Here is a 16,773-nt window from a genome sequence, read left to right as displayed (position 1 = left end):
AAGATTGAAGAAGCCGCAAGTCCAGAAAACTGTGAGGCAAACTTTTTCGGAGTGAGGGTTGTGAACTCTTGGAACAATCTACCAGAAAGTGTTGTGACGGCACCGAGTGTGAGCTCTTTCAAGACAAGACTTGACCTACACTGGAGCGGGTTCAGGTACATTCAGATGCCGGTGCATGCCCAGTATTTGCCAACAGTGTGTGACAGAGACGGTGATCGATCACCCGGGCGGCTAGCGAGCCGATCTTTTGGTGAAGATAAATGAAAAGTAATCAGAGACGATCGATCGCCCAAGCGGCTAACAAGCCGATCAGTGAGAGTAAAAAAAAAAAAAAAAAAATTGGGCAATGAAGGTCGAACTTATTAGGAACATTAAGCAAGACACCGGCTTCCTTTGTCCGTCAGAGCGGAAACTTTGTAAGGAATAATTAAATAGATGCGTCCGGATGACATTGTTCAGATCTTGCAACATGGGAGTGATAAGCCTTATGTTAATAATTCTTGTGAGTATTTTAAGGTCTTCATAGTTCACACCCCGAAGATGATGACGCCATTGACAAGTGACTAACGTATATTTAATAAGTTTCGCAGAAGGCTCTAATACACTTGGTATATAATTAACGCAAATGAAGGACAATAATATCTCTATTATCCTCCCTTCAGGGATGTTATTAACTTTGGTATATTCTGAATTTACTAGGGGAATGGATGTTACTGGCCGTTATGAATGCTGGTTTGTTGTCATTCACATTACGGATTCCATCACCTAGTGCGCTATGTAACTGACCATGGCTGGAGTTCTTAGTTAAATATATATTAACTAGTTTGAATTAGGTATACTATTCTTTTTTGCCAGTCGGTCCTTGTTACGTGATTTTTTTTTATGTCCTCCAGAATTCAACATTCCTCTTCGTTATTGTCACTTTACTTGTTATCAAAGTTTGTCTAAATAATTTTGAATTCCTTTAAAGTTAAATCTGTTATATGCGTTTAAGTTTACCTTCCACGTCAGTAGTAGCTGTAAGAACATAAGACGATAAGGAGTCTGCAATAGGGCGGTTGGCCTGTGCATGGCAGCTCCTGTCGAGAGTTACTACCACTCTCTATCATCCATGAATCGATCTAGCCTCCTTTTAAAACTTTCCAGCGTTCCCGCACTTACTACAAAGTTGCTAAGCTTGTTCCACTCGTCCACCACCCTATTTGTGAACCAGTTCCTTCCTAAACCCAAGTGTTGTCCCTCTCTCCATCTACCCTCTCTACCCCCACGTGTTGAGGCAACAGTGAGCTATGGACCTTTGTTTTGTTATTGTTTTGCTTTATTATCTGTCACTAATCAACCATCCACCTTTGGAGTGTTAAAATCTCACATCATCAGGCATTTTCCTCTCCATTTCCTAGTATTTTCTATCAATTAGTTATATATATATATATATATATATATATATATATATATATATATATATATATATATATATATATATATATATATATAAATCACTGTAGGTGCGCGTGATCTAGGTATATGCTGATATACAAGGAAAAAAAACACGAGGTTCTAAGCGCTTTCATGTGAATTACACGAAAGCGCTTGTGAATTTCGTGTTTCTTCTTTCCTTGTAGTTATCAGCATTATATATATATATATATATATATATATATATATATATATATATATATATATATATATATATATATATATATATATATATATATATATATATATATATATATATATATCTATATATATATACCGATTTTCAAGAAGGGAGATAGATCACTATCCTCTAACTACCGTCCAATCAGTCTAACATCAATTGTAGGTAAATTACTGGAAGCAATCATATCAAACTCTATTCGAAATCACCTGGAGAAACACAAGTTGATCCATGATTCCCAACATGGCTTCACAAGCGGGCTTTCATGTCTAACTAATATATTAACATTCTTTTCATCAGTTTTCGATCAGTGGACGAGGGGCAAAATTATGATGTGGTATATCTCGACTTTAGCAAAGCCTTCGACAGAGTCCCCCACGAAAGACTAATAAGAAAAGTGGAGGCTCATGGCATTAAAGGAGATATTCTAAAATGGCTTAGGGCGTGGTTACGGGATAGGAAACAGCGAGTGAGCGTAAACGGCACTAAATCCAATTGGAGCAACGTCACTAGTGGAGTTCCTCAAGGCTCAGTACTTGGACCATTATTATTTATTATATACATAAACAACATAGATATCGGCGTAGACAGCAACTTAACAAGCTTTGGTAATGACACTAAAATTGGGCGTGGAATTAAATCTGATGAGGACTCCGCAAAACTGCAGGAAGATCTAAACAAATTTTTCGAATGGTTTGAAAATGGCAGATGAAATTCAATGTGGACAAATGTAAATTACTCAGTATAGGAGATGTAAACAGGGAAACCATATACCAGATGAACAACGATGTTATTGAGAAATCCGACTGCGAGAAAGATTTGGGAGTAATGATAAGTAGGAATCTTAAGCCAAGTAAACAATGTGTATTTGCTCGAAATAAGGCTAATAGAGTACTTGGGTTCATACAAAGGAGTGTTAGTTACAAGAATAGAGAGGTCATCTTAAAGCTATATCTTGAGCTTGTGAGCCCACACCTGGATTAGGCAGTTAGATTCTGGTCACCGTATTACAGAATGGATATAGAATCCTTGGAAAGAATTCAGAGGAGAATGACAAGACTAATCCCGGGCATTAGGAACCTTGAGTACAGAGACAGGTTAAAGCTTCTTAATTTGCACTCCCTCGAGAGACGTAGAGCGAGGGGCGATATGATAGAGGTGTATAAATGGAAGTCAGGGCTAAACAAGGGGGACATAACAAAGGTACTCAAACTATCCAACCAGGAGGGAACTCGTAACAATGGTTTTAAATTAGACAAATTTAGATTTAGGCGCGAAATAGGTAAACATTGGTTTGGAAATAGAGTAGTGGATGAGTGGAACAAGTTACCAAATATCATTAACTCGAATACGCTGGATAGCTTCAAACATAGGTTGGATGAATATATGAGCAATAGGGGTTGAGTGTAAATGGGACTGTCCAGTATGGGCCAATAGGCCCGCTGCAGTTTCCTCCATTCTTATGTTCTTAAGGAACACATTCAGCTTCTTCCCGCATTAAAGTCAAAGTCAACTGTCAACACACTTCCCATGTAAGAGGAGGAAATCATAACTAGTCAAACGATTTATATGTTGAGAGCAGTGAGACCTCCCAGCAGCTGTAGAGGAGAGCCACACCACCACTACCAGACTGGAAGATTTTGGAGTAACAAAATGAAACAGATTGACAGCGGTAATAGTAATAGTTGCCCGTCGTGTAACGAGGATGGCCAGTCCAAGGGCCACCTAGGCGTAAATTTGTCGCCAACAACCATAACCTAATGGCGTAAAGAAACTTGACCATAGTTCACCCTGCCTGGGGATCAAACCCGGGTCCACTTACTTGCGAGGCGACCATGCTAACCATTGAAGTTCATTTGGTGGTAGAGTCAAAATCTGTAATGATATATATTTAATAGGCTATTAAAAATGAACAACTAAAGTGAAAATTAAGTACTTAATATAGGAAGAAATTACAAAAGAGATTTAGAAGCTATTTCACGTTTCTTCAACTTCGCGTGACGTCATAAAGCTCTAATATGTCTGTGTCGGCTGACTTAACATTAATAGGAGAGCGGACGAAGTGTTGACGATAATAAAAGCTGTTGAGAGTTGATATAAAACAATAAAGTAATGGAACAACTCGAACACTTATACAGATGGCTGGAGAATCACCATAACGTGACCAACAGAGTAAGCGATGCTCCTTTGTTTTATTTTTTATTTCAAATCCTACCTAACTTTATCGGGGGAGATAAAACTGAACCTTTCCAAAAATTAGTGATTTTCTTAGATACTGGCGTAGCTACTGACACCCGGAATATAAACTCTTAACGTTATATAGTAAGGAGAAACACTTTCTAACAACAATTTATTTGCAAGGATGTGACGTCAGCATTTACATAAGAAACATACGCTATTGTCATCAGTACAAAGCACTCGGAGGTTCTGTGTGTCGGGACGAGGACAGCAAGCAGGAGACACAGGGTCACGTGGAGTCCCTGAGTAGACAAGCAGCAGTGAAGAGTGGATCATTGGGTGTTCCGGACAGTATCAAATATTGCGTTCTCGACGTTAAATCGCAAATATAGTGCAATTTACAAGTAATACGTCCACCTTCTCTGGTAGTAATATGGTGGTATGGCTAGAAAGAAAATTTTCACACGGAGATGACGTCAGAAACTCGAGCGTGGCGGAGTCCGTGGAGTTAGAGGAAGGACATTCTGACCTCCTGTATGGTAGGCGTGTAGTCTGGGGCGAGGATCATCCGGACCAGCAGACAGGACCACCCTGGGAGAGAAAAAACTCACTAGAAGACACAGTCGTGCAGAACTTGCCTGCCATAGCTCCTCAGGTAAGGTATTTGACTTCACATTGCTTTAGGAAAATGTATTTACCCAACGGCCACCCAAACTAGAAGTGTCCCTGCCGAGAGATGGAAGCCAGAGACCTGTGTAGGCTCCCTCCATAGACTAGCCAAAGCCCCGTATACTGTTCTCCCGTACATGGTCTGGCCTACTAGGGTGCTCCACAGGTCTGCCCCCATCATATATGAAAACAGTAACTCCTTATATTCGTCCTACATGACAACTTCACGAGCTTGAAGTTAGCGCAATCCCAATCCCTCTCTGACAACTCCATCCTCTCGTAGACTATCCAACCTTCCACTATGTGTACTGTATACTTAAGATTTCCTTAGTGTTATCGAACCATCTGTCTTTAGGTCTGCCCGCTAGTCTTCTCGAACCATCTGTCTTTAGGTCTGCCCGCTAGTCTTCCAAACGCCACCACCACACCGACTTTCCTTGTTTAGTTCTCGTTATTAGTGCTATTGCATATAATTTACTTTTATTATAATTATATTGGCTTCACTTCTGCTTCCCTCAGTCTATTACATCAGTAGTGGTTAATGTTTATGCTTCAGCTTCATATGTTAGTGTTGGTGCGAGTACAATGTTGAGTGTGTCTTGATGTCTACCGGAATTTGTTTTTCTTAAATAATAGGAATACCATAATTTTATACTTTATATGTTTATTATTTCAAGTATTTCAGTTTCAAAATACCTTTGGTTGATAATCCGAGTCCATGGTACTTGATTTGTTATATGTCGAGCATTAGGGGGTTACGATTACGATAGTTTACCTTAAAAGAACCAACACCGAAAACTCATAGAAAACGAATAAGTTACATTGCACAATAAAGTAAAAAATTAGTAAATCTTCAGAAGTTGAGTTAGTTGTTTTATCCAGGGAAGTGTTGAGATAAATAGAAAGTTGAGAGGAAAGTCCCGGGCTGCTACACTGCTACACACTAAAGGGGGAAATTATGCAGTGGAAGATGTGAGAAGAATTTAATCAGTATTGAGGACAAGGGCGGCGAGTGGCCGTGAGCAGTATAACGCCTCCTTCATTCTGTAATAATCAGTTAGGTAGTAATGCAACAAGGGAAGTAAGTCATTATAACAAACATTAATGAAATTTACGTAATAAACTTCACAGACATCAAACTTATAAATGTATATACAAAATAAGGCAACAGTAGATCAGTAAAATAATATTAAACAAAGACTGATGGCAGAGAAATATGAGTTTTGGCAAATTAAATTCAAAATAAATGGTTGATGTAACGGATGTGTATGTAAGCAAAAGACTAGTTAAATAATTTATAAATGCACTAAGGAGATGCGACTGATGATGACCAGCTCACGTGATAATGTTTACTGCAGGTGTTGGCGGGGGTGACGGTGGCGGCGACTCACCTGGGTGTGGGCTGTGTGTTTGGGTTCTCAGGAGTGACTCTGCCACAACTGACCCAACACTCAGCCCCGGGGGACTTTGTAATGGACGACTTCCATTCTGCACTCTTCAGTAAGTGGTCATGGTGAAGTGTTTAATGGCAGTAGATGAATATATAAGGAATTGAACTCAGTAGTATATAAAGTGGACCATAATTAATAAGGTGAAGTAACAATCAGTCATCAGGTGCCCGGTACACGCTAGAGTAACACTGGTTGTCTTCGATGGCGTTAACATTCAACTATTGTTTTGTCTCAACTTTCAGGCAGTGTTATAAGTATAGGAGCAGCGGTGGGGTCAGCGGCCACAGCAGTGCCTCAGGTGTGGCTGGGTCAGCGGGTGACACTCCTCTTCGCTCTGCCTGTGGCTCTCGCCGCCTGGGTGACTCTGGCCGCCTCCCCCAACGTCTGGGTGGCAATAGCCGCCCGGGCTGTCCAGGGCCTCACTGTGGGCTTCATCGCAGGCCCCTCAAACAACTATGTGGCGGAACTGGCCCACAGCAATCTACGGGGACTACTCGTCGGTACTCTCAACACTTCAGAACAACTTGGCTACCTTCTGGTGTATGCCGTAGGCAGCTCAAGTCTCTCGTGGCGGCAGGTGGCGCTGGTGTGTGGCTTCCTCACCACCGTCCTCCCCTTCCTGGGGCTCCTTCTCCTGCCTGACTCACCTCGCTGGCTCGCCGCTCGTCACAGACTTCTGGATGCTCACAAGGCTCTCATCTTCTTCAGGGGACCTCACTACGACTCACACGCCGAACTGGTAGAAATAACAGACCAACTGCCGAAAAAGATTAGCACTAAGAATCAGTTTAAAAAGATGAGAGATCCCAGCATACTTACGTCATTACTCTTGCTATCCGTTTTATTCTTAGCTTCTCATTTCTCAGGAAGGATTGTCGTCAGTGTGTACTTAGTTCCTATTTTTGCTTCAGCCGAGGTAGACGTGTGCCCGTACACGAGTGCTGTTATTATAGGAGTTGTGAGGGTTTTAGCCACTTTCCTTTATCTAGGTGTTGTAGAGCGCATCAACCGCAAACCTTTGTTTATATCTTCCTTCCTCACCTGTGCCCTGGCTTTAGCTATGTTCGGGACTTTCTTCTATGAACAAGATATCTTAGATAATACGAACAGTATAAAGTGGTTACCTCTTGCATCAGTGGCGACCTTCTGTTGCTTTAATAACATTGGATTTTCGGTTCTTTCCTTAATACGTTCAGAGATTCTTCCCACGTCGGTGCGATCAACAGCCGTCACCGTTCTATACTTCTTGTTCTATATAGGAGCCTTCGTGGCGAGTCAGACCTTCATGTCCGTGGTAGGTTCACTGGGGAAGCACGGGGCATTCTGGCTCTACTGCTGCTTTAACCTGTTGATGGCGGTGGTGGGTGGCCTCAACCTACCGGAGACCCGAAGACGATCCCTGGAGGAAATTACTGCACGCGACCCACACCAGCCCACCAAATCCACCAGGAACCCAAACCAGCCCACCAAACCCACCCGCAACCAACATCAGTTCACTAAACCCGCCCGCAACCCACATCAGCCCACCCGCGACCCACACCAGCCCACCAAACCCGCCAGCGACCACCTCAAATCCACTCACTTCGGAAACAGCCATGAGCAATCTATTAGGCAGCACATTATTACCACCACAGGTACTCCCAGCATATCAACAAGTTTATACAATGCATCTATGACCACGGTATGTCCCCTGCAACACGTCCACCACCAATTCGAGTTCATCCCCGACAAAGGCAAATCTTTTCAGGACCATCTGAAACCTACACAACCCTCCCATACCCACAGCAAGTCCACACAACCCTCCAATATCCACAACAAGTCCATACAACCCTTCAATACCCACAACAAGTCCATACAACCCTCCAATACCCACAACAAGTCCATACAACCCTCCAATATCCACAACAAGTCCATACAACCCTTCAATACCCACAACAAGTCCATACAACCCGCCCATATCCACAACAAGTCCATACAACCAGCCCATATCCACAACAAGTCCATACAACCCTTCCATACCCACAACAAGTCCATACAACCAGCCCATATCCACAACAAGTCCATACAACCAGCCCATATCCACAACAAGTCCATACAACCCTTCCATACCCACAACAAGTCCATACAACCCTCCAATACCCACAACAAGTCCATATCATATCCACAACAAGTCCATACAACCCTCCAATATCACAACAAGTCCATACAACCCGTCCATATCCACAACAAGTCCATACAACCCGTCCATATCCACAACCACACCCGCCCATATCCACAACAAGTCCATACAACCCGCTCATATCCACAACAAGTCCATACAACCCTCCAATACCCACAACAAGTCCACAACCCGCTCATATCCACAACAAGTCCATACAACCCTCCAATATCCACAACAAGTCCATACAACCCTCCAATACCCACAACAAGTCCATACAACCAGCCCATATCCACAACAAGTCCATACAACCCTTCCATACCCACAACAAGTCCATACAACCCGTCCATATCCACAACAAGTCCATACAACCCTCCAATACCCACAACAAGTCCATACAACCCGCTCATATCCACAACAAGTCCATACAACCCTCCAATATCCACAACAAGTCCATACAACCCTCCAATACCCACAACAAGTCCATACAACCAGCCCATATCCACAACAAGTCCATACAACCCTCCAATATCCACAACAAGTCCATACAACCCTCCAATACCCACAACAAGTCCATACAACCCTCCAATATCCACAACAAGTCCATACAACCCTCCAATATCCACAACAAATCCATACAACCCTCCAATATCCACAACAAGTCCATACAACCTTCCACCAACAGCCAACTACAAGTCCATCAACGAACGAGATAAATAATTGTACAGTACCAACTCATCACGGCCTTCGTTAGAGGAGACAAGACTCAGAAAACATTATTCCAATCAAGGGAAAAAGTCTGAATTATTTATATTATTATGTTTAAGTGTTCATGTAAGATCCCTCGTCACCTCGTGCTGGCCACACTGTCTGCTGGCCACACTGTTTGCTGGCCACACTGTTTGCTGGCCACACTGTCTGCTGGCCACACTGTTTGCTGGCCACGCTGTCTGTTGTCATACTAGGAAATATTATATACTGTTAATATACATGAATGTGTGTTTTGGGAATTAAAAGTTTTGTTGTTTCTTCCTTCCCTTTATTGTCCAACACAAACCAATTCCTAAGTGATTTAGTCCAAGAGCAATATCTCCACCTAGTGCTGCAGCAAGTCAACCTCCACCTAGTGCTGCAGAACGCCCACCACCAACATGTTATGTGGATGAGATCAGCCCACACATGACCGCCTTGCTGCCCTGTAACACGCTACTTGTGTGATTTTCTAATTTTTTTTTCCACCTGTACCCTGTATATGATTTTCTTCATTAAAATATCATTATTTTATTATTTTTTGTGTCAGAATACCTAAGATTATACACTTTATATGATTCCTTTTATATCTGGTCATTAAGGTACGGAAGAAAATGGAAAAAAGGCGACCGGCCATCTTTGACGCAATCTTGAATTTCCGAGTTAGTACAAGAAGGATCCTAAATCACTTTGGATATGTTTCTCGCGGCGTTTTTCTGGACCTTTTCGGAAATTTCTGGTTTGTTATCATTTTTTTTCAGGATTAAACCTCAATACTACTGGAATAACTAAACAAAACCCGAGACATTAACTACACGTCATTTATCATCATTAAAGTGTACAATAAATTATTTCGATGATTGCTCCCAGTACTCATAGTTTACACTTTCCAAAGATTAATTAATTCTTTCATCAACTGGAGTAAATAATCCTCTCAGTTAACGTCTCAACATAAATCAGGCTCCATCTTTGGGTGTTTTGTTCATCACATAGTTAAGAGGGAAGAGAAAATTGACGTAAGGTATTTTGAGGATCCAGACTTAAGATATTATAGAACGAGTCACATTGTTTACATCGTAGCCGCAGCTTAGGAGGCCATACAGACCACCTGGAGATTAGACACCCCAGCTTATTTCACCTGATGAGTAAAACACACTAACGCTAATCTAACCCAATCCTAACCTAACTTAGCCTAACCTAGACTACTGTACCCTAACCTAACCTAACATACAATTTATCTTGTTAGCGTTCTTTCTTCAATTTCTGTATTGTAAACAAACTTTCAACGATACGAGACTAAAAGGATATTGAGAAAAAACACCAACTATTTATAAATTTAGTTTTAATGGATAAGGAAGTGTCATTCTACTGTGTGGTAGGTGAACGTTATCATATACTGTAGTCTGAAATAATGACAACAATATTCAAAGTTGATATAGTTTTAAGTCTGGACACTAAACTACACATGAATTTGGTATAACTTTCATATATGTCAACAAACTGTGTATTCGATATCTATAAGGAGCTGTTGGCTGTTTGGGTCGACTTACAGAAATTGTGAGCTGGATGATTGGGTTTGTTGTCTTCTGGGACGCGCCGAGTAGTCATGTGGTAGTGCTGAGGAGGTGGTTTGGATGTGAGGTGTCCGTTGGCGTGGCGAGTGGTTCCGTTGGCGTGGAGTGTGGGTTTGGTAGATCTGTGGTGATCGTAGGAGTGTTTGGTGGACTGGCGTGGCTCACGGGCGGTGATGTCCTCCAGGGATCGTCTTCGGGTCTCCGGTAGGTTGAGGCCACCCACCACCGCCATCAACAGGTTAAAGCAGCAGTAGAGCCAGAATGCCCCGTGCTTCCCCAGTGAACCTACCACGGACACGTAGGTCTGACTTGCCACGAAGGCTCCCGTGAAAAACAGAGAGTACAGGAAGGCTACAGCTGTAGATCTTACCGACGTGGGGAAAAGTTCTCCGAGTAATACATAAAGAACAGAAAAGCCAACAGTTGTGGAGAATATAAACACGGAGAGGGAGATAAAGGGTAGCCAATCCAGAATGGTGACGTCGTCTGAGTTGTTGTGGTCATAATGGAAGGAACCGAGCATGGCTAACGCTCCAGCGCACGCGAGGAATGCACCTATGAGCAACGACTTACGACCAACCCGCTCAACAATAAGCAGATACGCCACTGAGCCAAGAAAACGTATTGTGCCTGTAACAGCAGCACCAGTGGCTGGGCTCAAGTCAGTCACGGTTGAGTTGCAGATTGGCACCTCAAATGTTGTTACGAGGAAGTTGCCTGTAAACTGTGAAGAGAGAAGAAGGAATGTAAATAAAAGAATTACGCTAATGATGTTTGGATCTTTCATCTCTTGCAGTTGGTCTCTTGCATTTCTCTTCCCTAATGCCAGTTGGTCTGTAATTTCTACCAGTTCGGCGTGTGAGTCGTAGTGAGGTCCCCTGAAGAAGATGAGAGCCTTGTGAGCATCCAGAAGTCTGTGACGAGCGGCGAGCCAGCGAGGTGAGTCAGGCAGGAGAAGGAGCCCCAGGAAGGGGAGGACGGTGGTGAGGAAGCCACACACCAGCGCCACCTGCCGCCACGAGAGACTTGAGCTGCCTACGGCATACACCAGAAGGTAGCCAAGTTGTTCTGAAGTGTTGAGAGTACCGACGAGTAGTCCCCGTAGATTGCTGTGGGCCAGTTCCGCCACATAGTTGTTTGAGGGGCCTGCGATGAAGCCCACAGTGAGGCCCTGGACAGCCCGGGCGGCTATTACCACCCAGACGTTGGGGGAGGCGGCCAGAGTCACCCAGGCGGCGAGAGCCACAGGCAGAGCGAAGAGGAGTGTCACCCGCTGACCCAGCCACACCTGAGGCACTGCTGTGGCCGCTGACCCCACCGCTGCTCCTATACTTATAACACTGCCTGAAAGTTGAGACAAAACAATAGTTGAATGTTAATGTTATTTCACTGAAAACTATTATCTAGTTATCGTGCATCAAGGTTGATTGAATGGCCACAACCGTAACTAATTCATCTGATCCATTTTATTTTGCTAAGCCTGTTTCTTAAACCCTGACCTACATATCTTATTGATTCTAAAAGGTTTCTTTTAAGCACTTACTAAACAGCGCCAAGTGGAAGTCGTTCATGGTGATGTTGCCCGGGGCTGGGTGTTGGGTCAGCTGTGGCAGCGCTACACCACAGAACCCAAACACACAGCCCACACCCAGGTGAGTCGCCGCCACCGTCACCCCCGCCAACACCTGTAATTAATGTTGTTCGCAGCATTGATCATTTCTGTAGTTCGTTTAATTGGTTGAAGTATTTAATCTTGTACGCTGTAGTATGATTAGTTATCATCAGGTTAATCACCATAATGACTGCAATCCAAACACCAAATGTTGTAACTTTTCGTGTATCAGCTTGAAATAAATGGATTGTTTTCTTTAAAAAAAAAATCACTGGCCTTTAAACCATTATTATGTCGCTATGGGCATCTTGTTCTAGTCAGGTGTTAAGTAGGATAAAAAAAGTTAAAGGACAAAACATCATTGTCGGAGCATCACTAACCTGGGGGCCGGTGGCGGGCTTGTCCACGTCTTGAATGAGATGGTGACAACTTTTTTCCTTCGCTGCTGAGCCGTTCACTTGAGGCGCCTCGCTGCTTTCAACACTCTCTCTTTGTTCCACCTTCTTCAGCCCTCCTGTCGCATCTGGGCACTTAAGGCTTCCATCCACGTTGTCATAACCTTCATTAATTGTCTTCGACCAGGCCTTGTCGAGGGTCTCAATCTCGTCACCTCCCTCAGACCACTGCCCTCTCACTAGCCATTTCTTCATCGCGAATTTCAATAAAGGAACTTGCCTCTTTTAGAAGAGTTTAATCTTTTATATTTTCTTGTTTTATTTGCAACTGGGGATCTTTCTTGCCCTTAGATCGTTTATAAATACACAGCTGTTTATTTGATGCTCACTTGTCTTTACGTTTACGCTTGTTTATAGGGCAATGATCTTATATTTCTCAGTAATCGATATTTTCACGCAATACACATTCCACTGTTCACATTTTATCACGTTCTCCCGAGAAATCAGATTGAGTGTTGTTGTCTCCCCCACAGCAGCGAGGAAAAGGACTGACACAACAATACAGTATTGGCGGTAAATTACACCCTTCTCTCCTTGCAGCATCCTTCCTTTGTAAAGATGAGTTCAAGGGTGCCGGAGCGTTCGTTATTCTTGACATAAAGCCCATAATGCCGGTGAGATGACAGGGATGCACCTCTTCCTTCACTACTGGTGTTGGCTGAACGTCGGGAATAACAGAGAACAGAGAGGATGACTTATGTTGACTGTCACGTTACAGGTTAAGTAGACCTTGAGGTATATACATCCTCTGTCGTCACCCCAACACACACTAATTAACCATCCTCTTTCCTCCGCCCTAACCACCTTCACTCTTTTCATTCATTTTCCATTTCACTCTCACTTCCCTCCACCCTACTCTTCCTTGAGCCGGTATTGCACTCGAAAGCCTTCACTGCCCTAACGTGTAAAGTTAGGTCCTCATTTACAGCTTGGTGGAGTTGCAGAGTCCCGAGATCGAACAAACGACCCTTAGGACAGGAACCGAGCTCTCTATTCACTCAGCCACCTCACTACTTCACTAACCTTACATTTATTTGTAGTTTTGTCTGAATAGAAGGTTAAATAAAACTACTTGTGTGTGTCAGGAGTGTTTAATGACAGTTTACAATACACTCACACAGGTATACAGGTAATCGCCAGGAAACAACATGAAAAGTTAAAACTCTTTCTTGATTATTTACATCGTTAGGCAGTACTGCACGGTGGGAATAATGACAAAAGTGTATGAATCTTTTACGTTTATGTTTTTAGTTGTTACATACAGCTGTGGTACTGTGGCATTTATATGGTACTCAGCTGTGGTAGTCTTGAGGCAACACAGGTGTCCTAGGCGCTGTACACTTGCAGGAGACAGAGACAGAGGGCGTTCTCGAGGAAGCTCTTTTTGTAGAGCGAGACGTAGCGGCCAGGGAGGGCGCTGGAGCCCCTCAGTGTCACCACCTCTCCAGGGCCTGCTGGTCCAGTGTACCTCGACAGCACGGGGTCGCTATCATCCCCTGCGTTACCCACCTGTCCACGAAAACACCTGCTGTCAAAATATACCGTCCTGACGACAACAGGTGTTAACTTTATCATACATTTGTCGACAAAGACTGTTACTAATGGCCATGCCGACGAAAAAAAAGGTGTTTATTATGAATCTGTCAACACAATGACCTGCAAAGGAGAAATATCTTACATGAACGACCAAGTCACCAAGGTCTTCGTATTTATTTTTGGAGGCGGTGATAACAACGGTGGTCACATCCTGGGTAGTCTCGAGGTTCACTATCAGGTAGGGGGTCAACTGGTAGGTCGAACAGAAGCAGTCAAGGTCTGTGTATTCACATTTTGCTCCAAGTACCTGTAGTGTACAATGGTAATAAAATCGTTATATACAAGGGAAAGAGAAGTACAAAATAAACTTACGTACAGACACTATTGAATATATAAGATGAGGGAAGGATATGTGTGAAAGTTTACAGTCATCTTGCTTCACTCATTCGTAAATATATTATAGTGAAGTTAAGTTTGTAAAATGTAACGAGAAAGAAAACGATCATAGGAGAGAGAGAGAGAGAGAGAGAGAGAGAGAGGAACAAAGGAGAACAGGACCCACCACAGTCTGACCACGAGCGTAGTCTAGGATCAAGGTGTCTTCGGTGGTAACTGGTTTGCCCCGGGCCAGGTCGGTGGTGGCGGGCCCTGGAGATGAGTAGGGCACGTAGCAGGACACGGCGGAGGAGGAGACGGCCCCTTGCGACGAATACCCATCAGGTGCTACGATCAGGTTCAGCAGTTGACAAGCGCTTTCTGAAATACATGGAACGCCTTATGCGAGTTCCTAGCGCTTCCTGTCCACTCTGCAACATAACCATCACCCCACGTGCAATAAGTTTAACCCGTAACTCTACGATTGAGGTTAGTATGATGCCCTTGTTCGTGGTAGCGTATGTAAATCTAGCAAGCGGTCTAAAAAACAAACAAACTTGAATACAATGCCTAATACAATACATTCAAGGTAGAAGATAGATTATTTTATGAATCTGTATAATGCTTGTCATCGACTGGCTGAAACTGGTGTAGAATAGTGGAATATCGTGTAAATATGAAGGGTAAATTATTTTCTCTGAATTATAATGAACATCCACTATTTTACTATGTGGGCGGGGGAGATTTTATACTTGATGAGGTTTACAGAGTCCTGGCTAGAGTCACCCATACCAGGCAGGTCTCGTGGGAGGAGTCAGCCTTTCACCATATCATTACTAAATCTTTCTGTTTATATAATCTTTCTCCTCAGGCTCGTGATGGACAGAAACTTCCTGTCTTGCAATCCATAAAACGAAAGAACAAATATTAACTCAAGATAAAGAACTACAATGTGAGGACTGATAGTTAGGTGAGAAAGACATTAATATTGACTAAGAGATGGAATATTTTTTAGTGGAATATTCTGGGATTAAATTGAGTAAAACGGAAAAGTTTGATAATATTGGTGGAAAAGATTGTCACTTGATTTATGCAGGTGTAAGTGGGTCTATACATTTGTTGACTATATATTGGATTTGAATCTATATCTCCACTTAATGTAGATACGATTAGATGTTTACCTGAGTAGCAGTAGGCGGTGCAGGAAGGGTTGTTGGTACAGAGGCGAGAACAGAACAACCACGGTGAAAGGTTTAGTCCAGTAGGTAGAGGAACCGTCGCCTCCACACACTGTCTATCGTAACTGTTTATTGTCATCTGTTAACCAAAAATAATAAAATACAGTTATTAGCATAAAAGTGGGTAGACAAATGATAAATGAGAAATTAATGACGGTGGCTGATAACTTACAGCCTAATGTTGTTGTCTGAGGAGTGATAGCGGCCTAAGAACTGTGAGTATGTGAGTGGTAGTTTTTGGAGACTGATAACGAGATAACAGTTCCTCTAACACACTAAGAAAAGAATTACCTGGTGATACACAGCGGTCATGGTAGCTCCGGTCTTCTGTAGTGGCAGGAGGAATAGCAACAGCAGAAACACAACCAAGCCTCCCCGAAACATCTCAAACTTAGTCGAAGATCTGTACCATAAAACCACCGACACTTAAGCAGTGGAACAGGACCAGGCGTTGTCGTGTACCTTACAAGACAATAACGCTAGATACACCTCCGTCTGCCTGATGCTCACACCAGTACAAGGATCTTGAGACCTCGGGAGTACACGTCTGAGTCTCACCTTCGCTGGTCCGCGTCTGCTGTGGCAGCTTGGTGGACCGTCGACATCATGAAACTTTAAGGCGCTACTCACTGAAAACGTTTCACAATCCCCTCCTGCTGGTACTCTACTCGAGGCTATATGTCATCACTACAGCTGTGACTTACTAATTTTATAGCTGAAGATTATTTGATTTGTATAGAGGGAAAGGAGGGTACGGGGTGAGAAGAAGGGGAGGAGGGGGAGGGGAGGGAGGGAGTGTGTGGTTTTGCAATGCGTGGCTCTTTTGTCTTATTTAGTGTCTGATGACATAGGTTAAGGGCGTGATTGTTTACAACAGCAACTCACATCTCACCGACATCATCAACAATACATGGAGGAGGAAAAGAAATTCTAAAAAATACAAATTATGTTTAATCTTTGAGCATTATAACGTCTAGTTAAAACCCAGTGGTCTTAATGGAAAATGATCAAGCAGTGTCACCCCCTCCCACACCTGCCCCTCACCCCCACATTACTCCAGGAATCACTCACCTGTATCCCCTCCCCCCCACGCTAACCTTTGTGTGTTAATTGGATCGTA

At 43.1% G+C, this 16,773-nt stretch overlaps 3 protein-coding genes across 3 annotated transcripts; 1 reads left to right on the top strand and 2 right to left on the bottom strand.

Annotated features, from left to right (window-relative positions):
* Nucleotides 1-6,181: 6,181 nt before the first annotated feature.
* On the top strand, nucleotides 6,182-8,833 carry LOC121855074 (flocculation protein FLO11-like; the record flags this gene model as incomplete). Its single annotated transcript, XM_042349899.1, has 1 exon — nucleotides 6,182-8,833. A coding segment is annotated over one exon (2,652 nt), but the record flags the coding sequence as incomplete, so codon positions are not given.
* A 1,382-nt stretch (nucleotides 8,834-10,215) lies between these two features.
* Nucleotides 10,216-13,017, bottom strand: LOC121855073 (facilitated trehalose transporter Tret1-like). Its single transcript, XM_042349898.1, has 3 exons — nucleotides 12,430-13,017; nucleotides 11,981-12,122; nucleotides 10,216-11,781 (listed from the first exon to the last, which is right to left on the bottom strand). The coding sequence occupies exons 1-3, from the start codon at nucleotides 12,697-12,699 to the stop codon at nucleotides 10,379-10,381; spliced, it is 1,815 nt and encodes a 604-aa protein (XP_042205832.1). The 5' UTR covers nucleotides 12,700-13,017; the 3' UTR covers nucleotides 10,216-10,378.
* A 604-nt stretch (nucleotides 13,018-13,621) lies between these two features.
* On the bottom strand, nucleotides 13,622-16,227 carry LOC121855066. Its single transcript, XM_042349891.1, has 5 exons — nucleotides 15,945-16,227; nucleotides 15,597-15,732; nucleotides 14,603-14,796; nucleotides 14,183-14,347; nucleotides 13,622-14,013 (listed from the first exon to the last, which is right to left on the bottom strand). Exons 1-5 carry the CDS (start codon nucleotides 16,035-16,037, stop codon nucleotides 13,831-13,833), a joined length of 771 nt encoding a protein of 256 aa, XP_042205825.1. The 5' UTR covers nucleotides 16,038-16,227; the 3' UTR covers nucleotides 13,622-13,830.
* Between the last annotated feature and the right edge of the window lie 546 nt (nucleotides 16,228-16,773).

This window comes from Homarus americanus, unplaced genomic scaffold (assembly GCF_018991925.1).
Source record: "Homarus americanus isolate GMGI-L3 unplaced genomic scaffold, GMGI_Hamer_2.0 scaffold1909, whole genome shotgun sequence".
Classification (NCBI taxonomy): Eukaryota; Metazoa; Arthropoda; class Malacostraca; order Decapoda; family Nephropidae; genus Homarus; species Homarus americanus.
Note: the sequence above shows the minus strand (reverse complement) of the source record. Positions and strands in the feature narration are given on the sequence as shown.

Bases quoted from the DNA above. Each gene is read 5' to 3' on its own strand.
- LOC121855073 (XM_042349898.1), bottom strand. From the start codon at position 12,699: ATGAAGAAATGGCTAGTGAGAGGGCAGTGGTCTGAGGGAGGTGACGAG. The intron at 12,123-12,429 runs GTTAGTGATGCT...CATTAATTACAG, and splicing joins AGCCCGCCACCGGCCCCCAG to GTGTTGGCGGGGGTGACGGT. The intron at 11,782-11,980 runs GTAAGTGCTTAA...CTCAACTTTCAG, and splicing joins CTTCCACTTGGCGCTGTTTA to GCAGTGTTATAAGTATAGGA.
- LOC121855066 (XM_042349891.1), bottom strand. From the start codon at position 16,037: ATGTTTCGGGGAGGCTTGGTTGTGTTTCTGCTGTTGCTATTCCTCCTG. The intron at 15,733-15,944 runs GTAATTCTTTTC...TTTGGTTAACAG, and splicing joins TGACCGCTGTGTATCACCAG to ATGACAATAAACAGTTACGA. The intron at 14,797-15,596 runs GTAAACATCTAA...CATGTATTTCAG, and splicing joins CACCGCCTACTGCTACTCAG to AAAGCGCTTGTCAACTGCTG.